The following is a 19,811-nucleotide window of genomic DNA, read 5'->3' as shown; positions in this document are numbered from 1 at the left end:
ATTCAGGTGAATTTATAATGGGGAACAAAGAAATGGCAGACCAATTGAACAAATACTTCGGTTATGTCTTCACGAAGGAAGACACAAATAGCCTTCCGAATGTACAAGGGGACAGTGGGTCTCGTGAGAAGGAGGAACTGAAGGATATCCTTATTAGGTGGGAAATTGTGTTAGGGAAATTGATGGGATTGAAGGCTGATAAATCCCCAGGGATAGTCTGCATCCCAGAGTACTTAAGGAAGTGGCCCTAGAAATAGTGGATGCATTGGTGATCATTTTCCAACAGTCTATCGACTCGGGATCAGCTCCTAAGGACTGGAGGGTAGCAAATGTAACACCACTTTTTAAAAAAGGAGGGAGAGAGAAAACGGCTAATTATAGACCGGTTAGCCTGACATCAGTAGTGGGGAAAATGTTGGAATCAATCATTAAGGATGAAATAGCAGCGCGTTTGGAAACAGTGACAGGATCGGTCCAAGTCAGCATGGATTTATGAAAGGGAAATCATGCTTGATGAATCATCTGGAATTCTTTGAGGACGTAACTAGCAGAGTGGACAAGGGAGAACCAGTGGATGTGGTGTATTTGGACTTTCGAAAGGCTTTTGACAAGGTCCCGCACAAGAGATTGGTGTGCAAAATCAAAGCGCATGGTATTGGGGGTAATGTACTGACATGGATAGAAAACTGGTTGGCAGACAGGAAGCAGAGAGTTGGGATAAATGGGTCCATTTCAGAATGGCAGACAATGACTAGTGGAGGGCTCAGTGCTGGGACCCCAGCTCTTTACAATACACGTTAACGATTTAGATGAAGAAATTGAGTGTAATATCTCCAAGTTTGCAGATGACACGAAACTGGGTGGCGGTGTGAGCTGTGAGGGGGACGCGAAGAGGCTGCATGGTGACTTGGACAGGTTAGGTGAGTGGGCAGATGCAGTATAATGTGGATAAATGTAAGGTTATCCATTTTGGGGGCAAAAACACGAAGACAGAATATTATCTGAATGGCGGCAGATTAGGAAAAGGGGAGGTGCAACGAGATCTGGGTATCATGGTTCATCAGTCATTGAAGGTTGGCATGCAGGTACAGCAGGCGGTGAAGAAGGCAAATGGCATGTTGGCCTTCATAACTAGAGAATAAGAGCAGGGAGGTCTTACTGCAGTTGTACAGGGCCTTAGTGAGGCCTCACCTGGAATATTGTGTTCAGTTTTGGTCTCCTAGTCTGAGGAAGGACGTTCTTGCTATTGAGGGAGTACAGCGAAGGTTCACCAGACTAATTCCAGGGATGGCTGGACTGTCATATGAGGAGAGACTGGATCAACTGGGCCTTTATTCACTGGAATTTAGAAGGATGAGAGGGGATCTCATAGAAACGTATAAGATTCTGACGGGACTGGACAGGTTAGATGCGGGGGGAAGTCCAGAACCAGGGGCCGCAGTCTTAGGATAAGGGGTAGGCCATTTAGGACTGAGATGAGGAGAAACTTCTTCACTCAGAGTTGTTGACCTGTGGAACTCCCTGCCGCAGAGTTGTTGATGCCAGTTCATTGGATATATTCAAGAGGGAGTTAGATATGGCCCTTACGGCTAAGGGGATCAAGGGGTTTGGTGAGAAAGCAGCAAAGGGGTACTAAGGGAATGATCAGCCATGATCTTATTGAATAGCGGTGCAGCCTCGAAGGGCCGAATGGCCTACTCCTGCACCTATTTTCTCTGTTTCTATATCTTTGCATATGTTTGGCATGCACTAACTTGATACCAAGATATGTGATTGTCATCAGAAATAACTTGCATCTTTTTGTACAAATGGACTGTTTAAGATTGAACAAATTATTGTCCTCTGTTCAGAATATCCCTTTAGGGGAAACTGAATTCTGGAACATTGTTGCTGTTCTAGCCCTGACCCTGTCAATGATTCCAGTATTGAGCTTTTACTGGAATTGGAATAAACAGTAGGAAAATATGTGCAGTTTTAAAAAAAAAACACATTGTGAAAAGAAGTATCCAACCAAATCTCTGGATTTACGCCGCACAGATGTTCACTGTAATGAACAAAGGCATCTAACTATAACAGGGTTTTTCTGTCTTTTTGCATTTTCTTACAATTTCATTCCTCGTATTTATTTTAGAAAATGTTAATATTTCAAGAATTTTTTGGCCAGGAATGTGTGGTCAGCAGCGAAGCAAAGGCGATCGCCGCTGGCCCGGAAGAAAGCTACCCACAAGGATCTCTCCATCTCTGGTGAGAATTTTGGCTTTTTCAAAGCATAAGTGATTTCAGTGCACTGTAGTGGGGAATTCCGACTGTGATCTGCTGTGACGTCAACAAGCTGTCTAAGCAACTAATCACGTTGCCGGATTCTCAGACAGGGAACCAGGAAATGAGAACCTTCTTATATCCTGACTTTTAAAAAATGCTACAGAGAGCAAAACAAAGATTGGGGTTCTTGCATATGGATAGGTAGAACCTGAAATATCATGAACAATATATTTTTTTAAGTTTCCTTCAAATTGTAATATTTATCAAAATGAAGAAATTTGACACTCCACACAGGGCCATAAGGTTTGTTTAATCGTAAATGCGCTGTTAAAACCCAGTTGCACCTAATTCAACCTGACATTTAATAAGGTTTTTAATAGCAATATTACCCCAGGAAAAGCCCAAGTTTTAATCGGTTCCATTGATTACACTGATTACCGGCTCAGGAGGGCACAGCACAGCCAGTGTCGGAGCAGTAAATGACTGACTGCAACTTCAGGCTTTCCGCATTTAGATCTGCATGCGCTACACCCTGAAGTTGCAGACAGTTTTAAAGGCGCAATAACAGCGAATGCTGTTAGCTCGTGTTATTACTCACAGCAAATACAAGTGACATGGTTGTGTTATACTGTGTCTTTCCATCTTGGCCCTGTAGTTAGTGTATTAATTTCTGCTGCCTGGCTGCAAATCTGACTGACAACTAGGAGATCAGCACGTGTCCTGATGTGCAAATGCAGAACTCCTTTACCAGATTTTAAATATATTGAGAATGTGGGTAAAAGAGCCACACTGTCAAACCATTACAAAAAACTTGGCTGAAGTCTATAAAGTGTCCAGAAGGGCCCAAGGATGCCCCTCCGCACTTTTGAAACTGGGCTTGATACGACAATGCTCCTCTCTGGAATCTGGTCAGTTTGGAAAAGTGGTAATCTATCCGTAGCCTGAGTTACATATTCTTGTTATACACATTCACGCAGTGCTTAAAGCACAATGAATGTAGTTGTAAACAATCTCATGAATTATCATGTGTTAAATATAATTGTTTCATAGAGTTGATTTTAGGAGCAAGTTGTATTAACTTTCTGGCAAAATGAATTATCCATATTTTGTGTTCATTTTTAAATCACAGCAATAAATAGAGAACCAAAAAGAATGAGCAATTTAAATTCAGCTATAAACTTGTGCTCTGGTTAGATTCCAGTGTCAAATAAAGAATCTGTACTCTGAGCTGAAAAGAATTCTGCTTTTGCATGGGATTATTTAAAAGCCTGTAGAAATATTACAAAATAAAATTTGATTTTTTTTTGATCAGAGTGAAACCCAGCAGTAGCTAGTAGCTCACATTCTTCAAAAATGTTGAGAGATGCGATAAGGCATTATATGAATGTATAACTTTTACACTAAAATGAGTTTGAAAGATTTTTCAAAAACATACGGTCTTAGATGAGAAGTAGAAATGTATCATTTTAGGTTAACATTCCTCTTCATACATTTAAAATAACTCCTTTTTTTAATACCATTGAAAGCATGGGTATCCCATCAGTAACCAGGGTAGAAGATTATATTACGATGGATGTGGCCCAGTTTGAGTGGGACACTGGGAACATTTATGTAAATGAGGCCTCACCACTAAGATTGACCGGGCCTCCACATCCCTGGACTCTGTGTGTGCTCTGCCTGCTTTGGGGCTTGCACGCACAGTACCCGACCCCCCTTCAAAATCGGGGTGGATAGGCTATTCAGCTGTTGGAGTTATGACAGCCCAGTTGAAGCTATCTTCACTTGACATTTGAACACTCATCATTTTCAGTGGGGTCATGAAGATGTATTGCCAATCTGTCCACCACTAGATTCATTTTTTTCAGGTGAGGGGCAAGCAAAAGTTTTGTAGGAATTTTCTTCAGGAGCTGAAATAGTTGGGGTAGTCTCCATGATGGAGTGGATTGTAAGTGGTTTGTCAAGAATGGCATTAATGGCTTGTTCTCATTACATTCTTCCTTTCTTATGAGGCTGGAACCACCCTATGAGTACTCCCCACTGCATGGTATTCTAATACATTTACCTGTATCATGGCAAGGTGTGCCTAGTTGTGTTTACCTTTTTTTCTTTAAATTCATGGTACTGTGTTTCATAATTTGTGCCCCTCCCAACTGGATAGGCCTTCGGGTTCAGCATTTGGCTTCTGAGCTTCAGGAGAATAATGAAATTGAGATAATTGGCTATTTATAAAAATCAGTAAAATATGGACATGAGTTGAAGAATGAGTAACTTGACTTGATTGTGTTAATTTACAGAAAGACAACATGGATTCACTATTTTGTATGATCAAGGTGCGCGACTTATAAAACTGTATCTGCCGTTTCTTTCTATAAAAGGTTATGTTATGATGCGACTCAAAATTAATAGCTGGATTCAGTTCCTACATGCAGAGAGGGATATTTTGGTTTCTCTCTAGATTTTGCTTCAAAAGATTAGTATATTCGACTTCAAACCAAACTAAATTATTGAATGAATCTGAAATGACTCAAGTTCCTCGTAGTGTGTACATCTTTTTAATTGTATTTAATGAGGTTGTATTTGTATCAGTTTGATGTTCATGTTCCCGGTGATTCATACATTTTATACAAGAGGCAGTTTTATGTGTTAACAGGAGGAAAGAATTGCTATCCCATTAATGGATTTACCCCTGTCTGCTTCACTTTCTTTATTGGGATTGACTGAAGAAAATAAGTGTAGCAAAGGATTCTTTTGTTTGTTTTTATGAAGAGAAAAATGGCCAATAAAAAAATCCCAGCTCTTTCTGGCAGCCAGCCTTACTCAATCTGGCAGGTTTATATTGGTGTGCCCCTGAGTGTGTGAGACCCACACGTTGCGAACCGATGGAACGAGCACCTCTCTAAGGCCAATGTAAAAGCAGCTATTGTGTACCAGTGGCTAGGAAGGGAAAGAATTCTGCTGATTTTTCAGTGCAGGCATTTTGATCATGTCTATTGGAATTCTATCCTTTTAGGGCTCAAATGATCAGAACTTCATTACTTGCATTTATAAAATTTGTACATTAAAATCTCATCAAATCATTATTTTCTATTTATAGCAACAAAGTGGAACAGAATGATGTTGGGGATCAGGTCCTTATTAATCACTAAACAGGTGCTCACACTCTTGGACCTCTTTACCTCTCCAAATTACTTTTGCCCTCCTATTACTGTCTGCACCTGCGCCAGTGTTTTTCTTTAACTTGTGTGTTTGTAGCTCCCTGAACAAATGGTTTTAATTACAAAATGCCTGTACCTCCTGCTTCCAAAAACAACTATGTTTAAACTGCGGGCTGTATTGAGAATGGAAGCATATGATTTTATTGCTGACGTGCCCCTCCCTTAGTTTTCTCCCATTTTTTTTTGAACTCATGACTCATGTTGGCTACATTTGCAGAGCACTAACCACTTGCCTTTACCTCACCATTCAGAACAGTTGCGCACATGCGCTTGGCTGCTATTGAAGATTTAAAATCCATGATTTGCACTAGCAACATAGTTAAAAGACATTTATTGAATCAACAATCTAATATAGGAAGCAAGAAGTACCTCAGAAATAGTCTCAATTTGCATTGTTCCCTGCTTAGCTCATTTATAGCCATTCTCCGACAATTCCTGGGGAAAAAGTATATGGGGTACAAATTTATGGCCAATATCTGTATCAATCTATTACCAATCACACTTTGTTTTTGACGAAAGATGAAGAAAGCCAGGATTGTGACCTGAAGAGTTGGATGAGGTCACAATTTAACAGTAATTAGACTTGGTGGCCTTCAAAGATCCACACCTGAGCAGCAGAATAATACATTCTGTATTACATGGTGCGATGCTCCTGTTCTAAAATAATATAATCAGACAGACTTTTCTTTCCTGTGTGACCATGAAATGCTCTGTTCTCAGGTGCACAGAAGTGGAGAAGGGGCAGGGATTTATCTCCGCCCTATATAATGAAGCAGGAGCAAGCCTGGGGCAGCTATGTAAATGAAGGGTCCCTTTATTTTCCTGCAGGTATACCGGGCACTGTGCACGTCCTGCTGTGTGGACACTTCAACTGACATCTGATAACAGCTGTTGTAATTCTTTTAAAAAAAAAATCAACCTCATCTGAACAACTATCTACAAAAATAATTAACTAATCCTCATCCACCTCATTATTTAAACAATTACCGTGTTTGCTCTATTTATTTTCTTCATTTGTGCATCATTTTCAGTATTTTATTCTAATGGCTAAATTTTGTCTTTACCCTGCCCTCTGATCTTGTCGACAGCACCTTGTTCAAAACACACCTGGAGTACTGTGTACAGTTTTGGTCTCCTTATATGAGGAAGGACATACTTACCTTGGAGGTGATGCAACGAAGGTTCACCAGATTCATCCGTGGGAGGAGAGGGTTGTCCTATGAGGAGAGATTGAGTAGATTGGGCCTATACTTTGGAGTTTAGAAGAATGAGAAGTGACCTCATTGAAATAGATTAGTTTCTGAGGGGGATCGACAGGGAAGATAGTGAGAGGTTGTTTCCCCTAGCTAGAACTAGGGGGCATAGTCGCAGGATAAGGGGTCGGCCAGTTAAGACTGAGATGAGGAAGATTTCTTTACTCAGAGAGGGTTGTGAATCTTTGGAATTCTTTACCTCAAAGGGCTGTGGATGCTGAGTCATTGAGTATATTCAAGGCTGAGATAGATAGATTTTTGGATTCTAAGGGAATCAAGGGATGTGGGGATCGGGCGGGAAAGTCGAGATGATGTCGAAGAACAACCATGATATTGAATGGTGGAGCAGGCTCGAGGGGCTCCTAATTCTTATGTTCTCAACTTCTTAAAATCAGGATAACATTTAAAGAAAATTTGGTAAATAAATGAATATAATTATTTTTCTAATCATTATTTGCTGCCTATAGTGAGACCACTAATCCCGGCCAGAATGGAGACGATTGGGTAACTGCCCTGTCAATCACCCCCGGAGACCACACTGCTGTCTGACAGGGAATTGATCTTACGCACATGTAACTGTCTTCCACTCACTGCATTTTTCTGGAGAGATCACTGCTTTCATTGGGAAAAGTTGCTGCCGTTTTGGTCATGCAAGGATTCTTTTAGCGGCAGTTCATACAGACTCTTTTTAAATAGATTCTGTAGATAGACCTTGCTTGCTTTGCTGTTTTCTTTGTTTGCTGTGAAATACACTTGTTTGCTGTAAGTCCTGCCCCACCTCCAACTCCTTGGTTGACACAGTGGTGTCAATAGATACTCCGATAATTATTAACAGATCTTCTAAGATAATTTTATTCCTCTTGCAAATTGGTGGTTGACTTTTTCCAAGAATTGCATTCTGCATTGGTCAATAAAACCAAAACTACCGTTTGCAAACTTAAACTATTGAAACAATAGCAAATTTTATCATCTCTCCTTTCTGTTGTCTCGAAGTACAGAAAAGTTACACTGACGAACATTCACATTAGAAATAAGAGTAGGCCAAGCTTCAGCTGAACTTCAGTTCTCAATGTACATTATGAACAATTTGTGAACTTTAGCAAACCAAAATGATTAGATCATTTCCTTTTTGGAAAATGCTACCTGTGTTTTCTTTGATTATATTCTCAATTTATTTTCAAAAAGCACAATTTCAGAAGGAGCAGCTACTGGAAATGCTCTAACAACTGGAATATGATATTGTTATTTCCCCTAAATCTTTTTGTAAAGCAGCCTATCGATACTGCACAAAAAGGAATGCTTTTATTTAAAAAATTCTTACTCAGGCTGGCAAGAGGATATGAGCATGCCATTCTGATCAAAACCAGGGTCGCATGAATAGAGTGTTTCATTACAAGCAGACAGACTAGCCAGAGGAAGTAAAAATGCTTGTTAGCTATTTGCAGTTCTGTGTGAACAGTGGTGTATTTTACTGGATGTGCATCCTACAGATAATGTACAGCACCTGCACAGTTTATTTGATGCAGAGTATAGAAGTAAAGAAATCTCTCTGGAGAATAATCAGTAGTGTTCTGTATGCTGGTTGAGGTTGAAAGTGCCCCACCCACTTAGCATTCCTGATAATTAAATAACCTAGTGAGCCCACCTCTGTCCCTGGGCAATAGTTAATAACCCAGCATTTTAATCATTAAGCAGTCATTAAAATGATTATGCTCGGAGACTAGATCATTTTTAGTTGCCATTTATATATTATTTCATTTGTGAGGTCCTGTGTTTCAACAATTTGGGCTAAATATATGGGCCCAGAATTTCCTGGAGAAGTGCATCTGTGGCATTAGCTTTGTCTTCCAGTGCAAAAGTTCCAGAAAATTATGCTGCAAGTGAATTGTGCAATTATCCATGCTGCGCTATAATATCCTGGGACTTTTGCACTGCACCAGTACTCTTGCCAAAACCATGAAAACTTGATTGCCATAGGCTCTGTCCTGCAGTCAAGTTGATGCCAATTGTGAATTTCCTCGATTTATTCTTGTTTTCTCACTTAAACCCAAAATTAATGGCGCAAGTGAATGTATTTAAATTCATGAGTTCAAAATAATTGATAAAGTAAAATAAAATCTCTGCTTTTTCTTGATATATTTAATTAGCTAAAAACCATTGAAACACGACTTATTCATCATTATGTGCAAGGTTTAGTGTATACTGTGTACACAATGTAGGACATTGAAGTGCCTGTCTGTGCCATTGAAGGTGGAGAGGGCAGCAGGGAGGGGAGAAATTTGTTTAGGCCTAAAATGGTTTCCTCTGGATTAATGTGGGCCGTCTGTGATACTGGTATCAGCCCTCAGGGAGGTTCTTCGAGGGCAGAGGAAGGGCTGTGCTTGGGCCGGTAGAGGCCCACAGTAGTGCAGTGTCGTTAAGGGGAGCACTCCTGCAATAAGGTAAGTTTAAAATTTTAAAAACCTACTGTTCAGTTGGTGGCATCCATCTTCGAAGACCTCTGGTTAGGCAGCCGAAGGAACCAGAAGGTTCCTTGGGCCGCCTACCTGGTTCAGACCAGTTTGGGAGGGGGTCCTTAAGCAGGCATTAAGCTCCTTTGCTGTTCAAGGGGGCCGCCAGGGACACCTGGATATGACCCATGCTAACATGGCATCGGATTTATTTCAGGCCTTCTTGAGGCACAGGATATAGCCCCGCAAAATTGGACCTTTTTGCCACTCTTTCATGCCCGAGAAACCTGCTGTATATTATTTTTATACTATTTTTAATAAGTTGTATGACCTCTGAAGACTCTGGAAACAAGACCAGTGTGTTTGAGGGAGTGGAGTAGTACTTGAATACTGTAATAAAAAAAGTGACTTATGGCTCTTATCTTGAATTGAACAGAAGAAAAAGTTCTAAATATCACTACAAATATGCGTGGGAATTGCTTTGCAACAGACTGGTTGGTTCCTATTTCCTTGCAACTAACTCCTCCAAATAAATCCTCCAAAAAGAGGTAAGACTGTAGAAAAGTGTGTGTGCAAATTAGTCTGTGAATCTATAGCCCTGATGTTAATGTGACGTGCCCAGCGAGAACAAGGGGTTTGGTGAAGGGAGGGGAGAAGGGGGTGGGGGGGTTGTTGGGGGTGTCATTCATTCCTTTTTAGACTCTGCCTAATTTTATGTTCCATTCACTTCCATGGAGCCTGAAATCGAGTGAAGTGTAAAACAGTACCTGACCCAAACGGCCTCGTTTCCGTCAGTTCCCGTCTTTAGTAGGATCTAGATTGGGTGGCTATTGGGTATAGAGTGTCTGCAGTAGCTGACCAGTTGCATACTTTTCAGGTCTGCAATATATTTGGGATAAAAAAAACAAATTAAATAAATGAAAGGTTATCTGCAAGGCACAACAATTTGCAATACTTCATTATTTCTCTACAACTGAAAGACCCTTTGTAGTTACTGGTTTGACTAAAGTCTAATTCATATGGGCAGCATTCAAAAACTCAAGGATCATTTTCACTTTTTTCTACATATTTCGTAACTTATAACGAATTGGAAATCTTCATAGATTTCCAGTTTTCAAATCTGATGAAATGAGCTTTAGCCTTAAACATTACCTTTTGAAGTGTTGTGGTGTCTTTAGTAGGTGTTTGTGAGCATTTTCAATGTTGAATTAACAACTTTTCCAAATAGCTACTTAAGAATTTGTATGGTCATTGCTATTTTATAGCCTAATTAACAATTGATGTACTGAGCAATTAAAGATTCCTAGGTACGGCATTATTTCTTGAACTTTCGCATTAATTGAAAAGGGATATAACATGTGGATGGAATTAATTTTAGTTGCAGAGCGGGAGAGAGGAAAGTGTGCACCAAACAAAGGAATGCCTTACTATTCACTCATATTTTCCATGAGGAGAAAAAAAAACTGCACTCTGGAAGCTATGCTTCCTGATTCATTTTGTCATTTATGGCAGCCTGCCTGCTGCAGCCAAAAGGGCAGAGGGGAATTTTCCATCTTCCTTCCTGGTCTATATGAAAGACCCTTTAATTCTGGGGCATTGCTTTTTTCTGCCAGTTTTCTTATTAAAACACATTGATGTACCTGATTTATGTAGAAATATTAAAAAGCACCAAAGCTCTGGATGAGATGCATTTAAAAAGTATCTTCAACATTCTGCTCTGGTTCTGCATTAATATTCAGAATCTAGGTGCCCGTTTTGATTGGATCCTTTTGTTTCACTCGCCTGAATATATTTTTTCTGTGTGAAAAATCTGAACTTTTTTGATCTGCAACACTGTTTCTTTGGGATGTGCTAAAACATGTTTTCCACATGATCAGCTGTTTTAATCAACCACACAGTTCCTATATAAACTGCAAAACAAGAAATGTCTCATTTAGGTTTGGGACATGCAGTGACAAAACTTAATAATGTATGAGTTTAGAGGAAATTCAGCACTTGAGTTTCACAGCTCAAGCGTGCTGATTCAGTGGTTTTGGCCTGGCGAATCTGAGACGGATGTTGATTTTGCACATGTTGACATGACTGAAGAATGCCTGCCATCCCCATTCATGATACCACTTGAATGGAACTTAAAAAAAAATTTGTTCTGTGGGCGTCACTAGTGAAGCCAGCATTTATTACCTATCCCTAATTGCCCTTGAAAAGGTGATGGTTCGTCGCCTTCTTGAACCACTGCAGTCTTTGTGGTGAAGGAACTCCCTCAGTGCAGTTAGGCAGGGAGTTCATGATGTTATGGCAGGAGGTGTACTATATATAAAGATCTGCCCCAGGATGTTTCTCATCTGTGGTTGTGATGCATGGGGTAACTGTCAGCAGTAATTGTACAGATATCTTCCTACATAGCATTTTATCACTGATAGTTATGGGATACAGGTAATTCAGCAGAAGATATAAGCCCTGAATTTCTGAGGGGTTGCCCCAATATACCACTGAAACTTCAGCAGGAGATCGGTAGAGCTCCTGGAGTAATGATGCAAGATCAGGACAACCCTCTTGGAAATTCAGGCCCATAGTTATGTTGCTAAGGGTCCCTGAAGTATACAATATATATATAAATAGTTTAGAGGAAAGTACTTGTAGTTTACCTAATGGTAATAAACCATGTGCATTTCTATGTGCAGATGTGGGAACCAATAGGTCGGCACCGAGTACTTCTCGTAGAGCCTGGGCTGCCTAGTATCCCTCTGTAGGTCCTTCACTTCTTTCAAACATCTCGGTTAGAAGGCATTCCCATTGGACTTGTGTTGCAATAATGTTCTACAGGCACATTAATGATCTGGCACCTCATCAATGTGGTTATTTTCTATGTGTGAGCCTAGACTAAATATCAACTAACTATTCAATTGCAGAGGCCTCACATCCAAATCTCATCTTTCCTTGCCCAATATCCACATGCTAGCAAGGGTTGCCGGATAGCATTAAGGAACCAGAGCCTAAGTAAACTCTTTCCCCCTCTCTAAGCTTGGATTCTGAGGTCAGTTGCAGCATCTCATCAGTGTCTCAGCTGAATCATTGCAAACTAAAGGTTAAACCTGGACCACCTTGTCTCAGTGTGATGACATTTTAAAACTAAAATAATAATGATCATACTTAATGAGTCACACTTGATGATTCTGTATATCGTAGTCATTAATCCTATTCATGAAACATACTGTTTCATCATAGGCAACTTGGTGGCATAATGCTTTGGTCTACCAACAAACTATGTCATTAAAAAATGCAAATTTGGGCTTGCAATTTTCTCACCAAGTTCCAGATGTCATCAGGACTGCCCATGAGAGGGCATGTAAGGCACTCCTTTGGGTAAGGGATGGATGATCAGTAGCAGAACAACTCGGGTAAATTTTACTTGTGTCCTTTCAGCTTGGCGAAGAGCAGCTTTTGCAGGGACCACAACCAGGTTACCTGATTGTTCTCAGTCAGGGAGTAGTATGTGACATTGGATGGCAGGGACCCCTAAAATATGGAAAACATTATTTAAAAAAACAGCAGAGTTACTGTTTTAGAAACAACACCCAGTATAATCTCTGAATGCATCATGCTAAAAATAAATATAATGTAATTATGAGATAGTTCATATCCTTTATTCATTCACGGGCTGTGGGCGTACTCCTTGTTTTGTCAACGGTACAAAGGGCAAGATGCCCAAGCATTTAACTGCTAAATGTAGCTTTGATATTGAAGATACATATGCATGATGCAGTACAAAACAATCCTGTGTTTAAAATATGTAAGACTTCAGAACTTGAAGTGGCAGTGCATTTTGTAGAGCTGGGATCCCAAACACCTGAAGGAAGAGATTTGTGCAAAGTTGGAATCCCCAAACAGCCTTCACCTCATTTATATTCCAAGAAGTATTTGCATTGCCTGGCACCTTCATATCTCTCCAAATAGTGTAAAATTGATGAACAACGTAGTCAAGAGTCTGTCAAGTGGCTGCCTGCCTGTTATGTATCACACAACATTGTTTCATTATTGTATACCATTTTGTTATCACATGTTTTGGCAGTACTGCACTAATAAAAGTGCAGTTATGTTCTTCGATTAGTGAGTGTCATTGAACAGTGTTGTGATTTATGCCACTGTTGGCTTATTATGTGCGTGTGTGCTTTCACATCTTTCCCATCTAGTAGGGATTATCTGCTGGTTACATTTTTTTTAATTATTATTTGTTCCTGGCTTGTGGGTTTCGCTGACGAGGGCAGCATTCATTGCCCTTGAGAAAAGTGGTGGTGAGCTGCTGCCTTGAATGGTGAAGGTACTCCGACAGTGCTTTTAGGGAGGGAATTCCAGAATATTGACCCAGCGACGATGAAGGAACGGCGATATATTTCCAAGTCAGGATGGTGTGTAACTTGGAGGGGAACTTGCAGGTGATGGTGTTCCCATGCGCTTGCTGCCCTTGGCTTTCTAGGTGGTGGAGGTCGTGGGTTTGGGAGGTGCTGTCGAAGAAGCCTTGGCAAGTTGCTACACTGCATCTTGTAGATGGTACACACTCAAGCCATGGTCCGCCAGTACTGGAGGGAATGAATGTTTAAGGTGGTGGATGGGGTGCCAATCGAGCGGGCTGCTTTTGTGTGTTGTTGGAACTGCACTCATCCAGGCAAGTGGAGAGTATTCCATCACACTCCTGACTTGTGCCTTGTAGATGGTGGAAAGGTTTTGCGGAGTCAGTAATTAAGACACTTGCCGCAGACTACACAGCCTCTGACCCGCTCTTGTTGCCACAGTATTTATGTGGCTGGCCAGGTAAGTTTCTGGTCAATGTTGACCACAGGATGTTGATGGAGTTTTCAGCAATGGTAATGCCATTGATTGTCAAAGGTAGTTAGACTCTCACTTATTGAAGGCAGTCATTGCCTGGCACTTGTGTGGCAAGAATGTTACTTGCCACTTATCAGACCAAGCCTGAATGTCATCTAGGTCTTGCTGCATGTGAGCATGGACTGCTTCATTATCTGAGGAGTTGCGAATGGGACAGAACACTGCAATCATCAGTGAAAGTCCCCAGTTCTGGCCTTATGATAGAGGGAAGGTCATTGATGTAGTAGCTGAAGATGGTTGTGTCTAGGACACTGCCCTGAGGAACTCCCTCAGCGATGTCCTGGGGCTGAGATGATTGACCTCCTACAACCACAACCATCCTCCTTTGTGGTAGGTATGTCTAGCCAGTGGAGCGTTGTCCCCCTGATTCCCATGGACTTCATTTTCATGAGGGCTCTTTGATGCCACACTTGGTCAAATGTTATGTTGATGTCCAGGGCAGTCACTCGTGTCTCACCTCTGGAATTCAGTTCTTTTGTCCATGTTTGGACCAAGACTGTAATGAGGTGTGAAGCCAAGTGGTCCTGATGGAACCCACACTGAGCATTGATGAGTTAAGTGCCGTTTGATAGTACTGTCAACAAAACCTTCCATCACTTTGCTGATGATTGAGAGTAGACTGATGGGGCGGTAATTGGTCAGATTCAATTTGTCCTGCTTTTTGTGGACAGGACATACCCGGGCAGTTTTTCACATTGTTGGGTAGATGCCAGTGTTGTAGCTGTACTGGAACAGCTTAGCTAGAGGCATGGCTAGTTCTGGAGCACAAGTCTTCAGCACGACAGCCGGGATGTATCCAGTATGCTCAGCTGTTTCTTGATATCACATGGAGTGACTGAATTAGCTGAAGACTTATGTGATGATGGGGACCTCAGGAGGAAGTCAATATGGATCATTCATTCTGCACCTGGCTGAAGATGGTTGCAAACGCCTTGTCTTTTGCAAAAATATGAGTGTTCATCACTATCGGCATAGAAGAGGTTATTTTAAGTTACTGTAAACAATGGTACTTGGCACTGTAAATATGAAAATCTGATATTTGAAAATTCATTTTCATTCTAAATATATGAATAATATACCTGCAATTACAGAAGTTATAAAGCTACATATTTTAATGTTGATTTACAAGGATAGCAAAATGATAGATGTTGTGATTTCCCAAAAAGGTAAAGTAAGTTGATAATTTGAAAAATGTATTCCTCAAGGGAATAGTTATAGAGTGCCTAAATAGAAATGATTCAGCAACCAGTGTAGCAGAGAACTGGCTAGTGAGCAGTAGGAAAATGTGCCTTTCTTCCAGCTTCTTGAGGAACCCGGTCCTCTATTTCATTGTAATTATTACAGGTGGTTAACTTTTTATTCAAACTAATGTAATGTATGTAAATGAGCAGGAACATGATCTATAGTTTTCCATGTTTCTGTATTTTTTATAAATCATTCTGCTGTTATCTCTGGTGTCCCCCAAGGATCTATCCTTGCCCCCCTCCTATTTCTCAGCTATATGCTGCCCCTCGATGACATCTTCCGAAAACAAAATGTCAGGTTCCACAGGTACACTGATGACATCTAACTCTACCTCACCACCACCTCTCTCGACCTCTCCACTGCCTCTGATTTGTCACGCTGCTTGTCTGGAATCCAGTACTGGATGAGCAGAAATTTCCTCTGACTAAATATTGGGCAGACCTCTCCACCACAAACTCCGTTCCCTAGTTACCGAGTCCATCCCTCTCCCTAACCACTGACTGAGGCTGAACCAGACTGCTCGCAACCTTGGTGGCCTATTTGATCCCGACATGACCTGCTGGCTCCATATCCACTCCATCACCGACTTGCACCTCTGTAACATTGCCCCTCTCTGCCCCTGCCTCAGTTCATCTGCTGCTGAAACCATCATTCATGCATTTGTTACTAGTATACTCAATTATTTTAATGCTCTCCTAGCCACCCTCCCATCTTGCACCCTCCATAAACTTGAGCTCATCCAAAACTCTGCTGCCTGTATCCTAACTCACACTAAGTCCTGTTCACACATTACCCCTGTGCTTCCTGCCCTATATTGACACCATGGCTTCATTTTAAAATTCTCATCCTTGCTTTCAAATCCCTCCATGGCCCTTCCCTATCTCTCTAACCTCCTCCAGCCACTCAGTTGTATTGAACTGCTAAACAAGAACGAAGAATAAAACCGGATGGACAACTTGACTGTGACCTCGGCCCACCTAATCTAATCGACCCTGCAAAGTTCTCCTCACTAACATCTGGGGACTGGTGCCAAGATTGGGAGAGCACAGACTAGTTTAGCAACAACCTGATGTAGTCATACTCCCAGAATCATACCAGCATCTCAGCTTCTTACAATATTGTTCCAAGACAAAAATATGGATTTAAAAAAAAAAAAGAGAATAAGATATTTTTTGGGGGAAAATCTGTCATGGATAGAACTTGTTCATAAATGGAGAGATATTTGAATTCAGATCAAAATAATGCTTTCTCAGCATTAAATTGTTTTGATGCATGCAAAAAATATGTTAATTTTGAGGAGAAACAGGCTTCGAAGTGAGCAAAGTGGAACTGCAGCAACATTTTTTATATGATTTCATCCTGGTTCTTGGGTTAGGTTGTGTGTAATGATTTTCCCCCTTTCCTTTTATAAATAGGACAAGAAAAAAATCTACTTATTTTCTTCATTCCTATAACAGTTATTGCTTTTGAACTATGTACCAGAGCAATAATGCAAAGTTGAATTCTTCATACAAGCTAATTTATTGTTCTTGAAAAATGCATGTGACCATTCTGCTTTTAATAAAATTCTGATATCCTTGGGTCCAGCAACATTACATAATTAACATTAGTATCCTTTTGCTCCATGACTGTTTTACGATAAGAAGGAGCTGTTTTTAGTTTGGTTATTATTGATGGCTGCCTGATTTTCAAGGCAATTATTTGTGCATGAAATTACTTGATATCATAGCCTGTGACAGCCTTGATGCAAGCCAAAAAATAGGAAATGAAGTGAGAAGACCACATGTGTCAGTCTATTTTATTAATTGCTTACTAGACAAACCAAATAGTTGAACTAATGCTTGTTTGTGACAACTCTGTAGTCCACAGAAGCGGGCAGCAACACTAGAAGGCAATCCCATAATAGGAATACCAAAGTGTTGCTGCCTTCAGTGCCTGTAATCTTTCAACCTTTATGACTACTATATTTAGGGCCAATAATTTAACAAAGTCAGGAATCATATTTTATTTGCAAAGCCTATTCAATTGGGTGACATGTAGAACTGAGGATATGCTAAAATACTTTCGTCCAAGATCTAAAATCTGTCTTTATTTTCCCTTTGCAGCCTGCCTCTTTCGATACAACGCCTTGTCTTTGATTTACCTATTGTATCTGTTGCTGCTTCCACTATTCTTTGGCCCCAGTGAACACACTGTGCGAGGTAAGCTCTGATAGTTTTTGGGTTTTTTTTCTATAAAGGTGTATATTTATATCTCATTACTAAGAACTCCAGGATCAGTTAAGTGGCTTATTAAACCAATGTTTAAATGCTTATACGATGAAGCATGGGCTGTTCTGAGAAGAGCAAAATTGAGTTCTCATTTACTGGAAGTAAATAATAGGAGATTCTACCAACTACATTTGATGATGTGTTTATCTGTCATTTTGGTGGCAGATGAATTGCAGAAGCAGTAAAACTACATTTTAAATGAATAAACTATTTACTTAAGCTCAATCTATTACCAGCGCTGTTTATTTTTAGGATTGTGGAGTTCAAGTTGTTTGCGGTTTGGATGATGTTTTGGTCCTGGCATCAAAGATTCAAACTAGTTTGAAATATTTCACGGTAGCATAAATGTGCCTAGTAATAACACATGGCAGGTTTGCACAATTATTGAAGTCTCAAATAAAAAGAAGTCCATCCAATATTCTTGTAATATGAGTTTAATTAATTCAGGTACATAATGAAGGAAACAATTAAGATCTTATTGTTGCAGTTATGGAATGTTTCTAAGTTGGACATGATATTGCAGTGGCTGCATAGGATCCAGACAGAAATTAATATATAAATACAAAAGCCATCATTTTTTTTCAATTTAAATATTTGCTTGTATCATGTTTAGCCCACTGACACAGCAAATACATTAAAGGAGCATGAATGAGTTTCTAAATTTCTTTGATTCTATGAATAAGTTGATATTAATACATGCAGTGCAGTGACTCCTTGACGTTCAGTGATTTACTGGGGCTATTGCATGTTTCAAATCCTTTGTTTGGCTTATCAAGTCATATGCTCATTTCAGTTGTAATTAATATATCCACTGTCATAGACTTGATTTATGTATCATCATCATAGGCGGTCCCTCGAAATCGAGGAAGACTTGCTTTTAGAGTGAAAGCAAGTTCTTACAGGTGGGACAGACAGTTGTTGAAGGAAGGGGTGCGTGGGACAGGTTTGCCGCACGCTCCTTCCGCTGCCTGCGCTTGTTTTCTGCATGCTCTCGGTGATGAGACTCGAGGTGCTCAGCGCCCTCCTGATAATACTGATGGATGCTCTTCCTCCACTTCGGGCCTTTGGCCAGGGACTCCCAGGTATCGGTGGGGATGTGGCATTTTATCAAGGAGGCTTTGAGGGTGACCTTGAAACATTTCCTTTGCCCACCTGCGGCTCGCTTGCCGTGTCGGAGTTCCGTGTAGAGTGCTTGCTTTTGGAGTCTTGTGTCAGGCATGCGAACAATGTGGCCCGCCCAACAGAGCTGGTTGAGTGTGGTCAGTGGTTCGATGCTGGGGATGGTGGCCTGATCGAGGACGCTAACGTTGGTGTGTCTGTTCTCCCAGTGGATTTGCAGGATCTTGCAGAGACATCGTTGGTGGTATTTCTCCAGCAATTTGAGGTGCCTACAACAGTGAATCTCACTGAATAATTATTGGTACTTAATGGCACAATAGACAGGCATGTCAAAGTTTCTGGATCTGTGCCAACATAAAGAGACTGTTGTAGAAGAATTCCTTCCATCTAATTTGTACAATGAAAATTCTGACAAGGCACCGATAAATTGCAGAAGGCTGTGTAAGCTTACATTTTTTTTTAAATTATAAATCTTGTGGTAGTGCTGAAGTGCCAACTGCAATACCCGTCTGCGAGCTGTATTGTCAAATTCCAGCACATCCACAACAACAAAACACCTACTTTCTCATCTTTGTGCTGCTGAATAGAACACTTTCTCAACTTTGACATCCAATGTTAGCAGTAAGCAATATAAGATTAATTATAGTACATGGTTCTGCAGAGTATACTTGCCCAGAAACATGTCTTAATCTCAATCTCTCTGTCCCCATGTGTTACAGTATGAATTTTCACATTCCTGAACTTAGCCATCTTTAGGACCTCTTTTAATGTGATGACTCTCACGCAAATTTGTGCTGAATTATAAATATACTGTGCTGTGATCATCATGCCCACCAGGTACTGAGTTGCGATTTGCTAAACCCATTGGTCCAAAATTGCTCCCAAAATAACAGCGAGGCTAATGGCGCTCGCTATTATTTATGTGCAAATGCCACAACAACTTCAGGCAAGGGAAGATACCCGACTAAACGCGAAAATCAGGAAGTTGCTACCAGAGATGCGCTGCTCTGCCATTAGCTTCGTGAAGACGGCATCTCACTGTCTGCCTCGCCATTGAAATGCATGAGTGGTGTAAAGTTGCTATACTTGCACTGTAGATACAAAGTAAATTTG

At 40.6% G+C, this 19,811-nt stretch overlaps 1 protein-coding gene and 1 long non-coding RNA gene across 6 annotated transcripts in view; one reads left to right on the top strand and one right to left on the bottom strand.

The window, feature by feature from the left end:
• The window catches only part of piezo1 (piezo type mechanosensitive ion channel component 1 (Er blood group)), a 416,932-nt gene that overhangs the window by 114,485 nt on the left and 282,636 nt on the right, over positions 1 to 19,811 (top strand). For all 4 annotated transcript variants that reach the window (XM_070898185.1, XM_070898186.1, XM_070898184.1 and 1 more), the window contains exon 2: positions 17,415 to 17,510. In XM_070898185.1, coding sequence (XP_070754286.1) covers positions 17,415 to 17,510 — 96 coding nt within the window. The remainder of the gene's footprint in view (positions 1 to 17,414; positions 17,511 to 19,811) is intronic.
• The window catches only part of LOC139278919 (uncharacterized), a 53,495-nt gene that overhangs the window by 7,256 nt on the left and 26,428 nt on the right, over positions 1 to 19,811 (bottom strand). The window contains exons 3-5 of one of the 2 annotated variants that reach the window (XR_011596379.1): positions 12,487 to 12,696; positions 9,948 to 10,059; positions 5,847 to 5,912 (exon numbers count right to left, since the gene is read on the bottom strand). This is a non-coding gene — a long non-coding RNA (uncharacterized lncRNA). The remainder of the gene's footprint in view (positions 1 to 5,846; positions 5,913 to 9,947; positions 10,060 to 12,486; positions 12,697 to 19,811) is intronic. The other variant, XR_011596380.1, reaches the window with a different exon arrangement.

This window comes from Pristiophorus japonicus, chromosome 13, assembly GCF_044704955.1.
Source record: "Pristiophorus japonicus isolate sPriJap1 chromosome 13, sPriJap1.hap1, whole genome shotgun sequence".
In the NCBI taxonomy this organism is placed as follows: domain Eukaryota; kingdom Metazoa; phylum Chordata; class Chondrichthyes; family Pristiophoridae; genus Pristiophorus; species Pristiophorus japonicus.
Note: the sequence above shows the minus strand (reverse complement) of the source record. Positions and strands in the feature narration are given on the sequence as shown.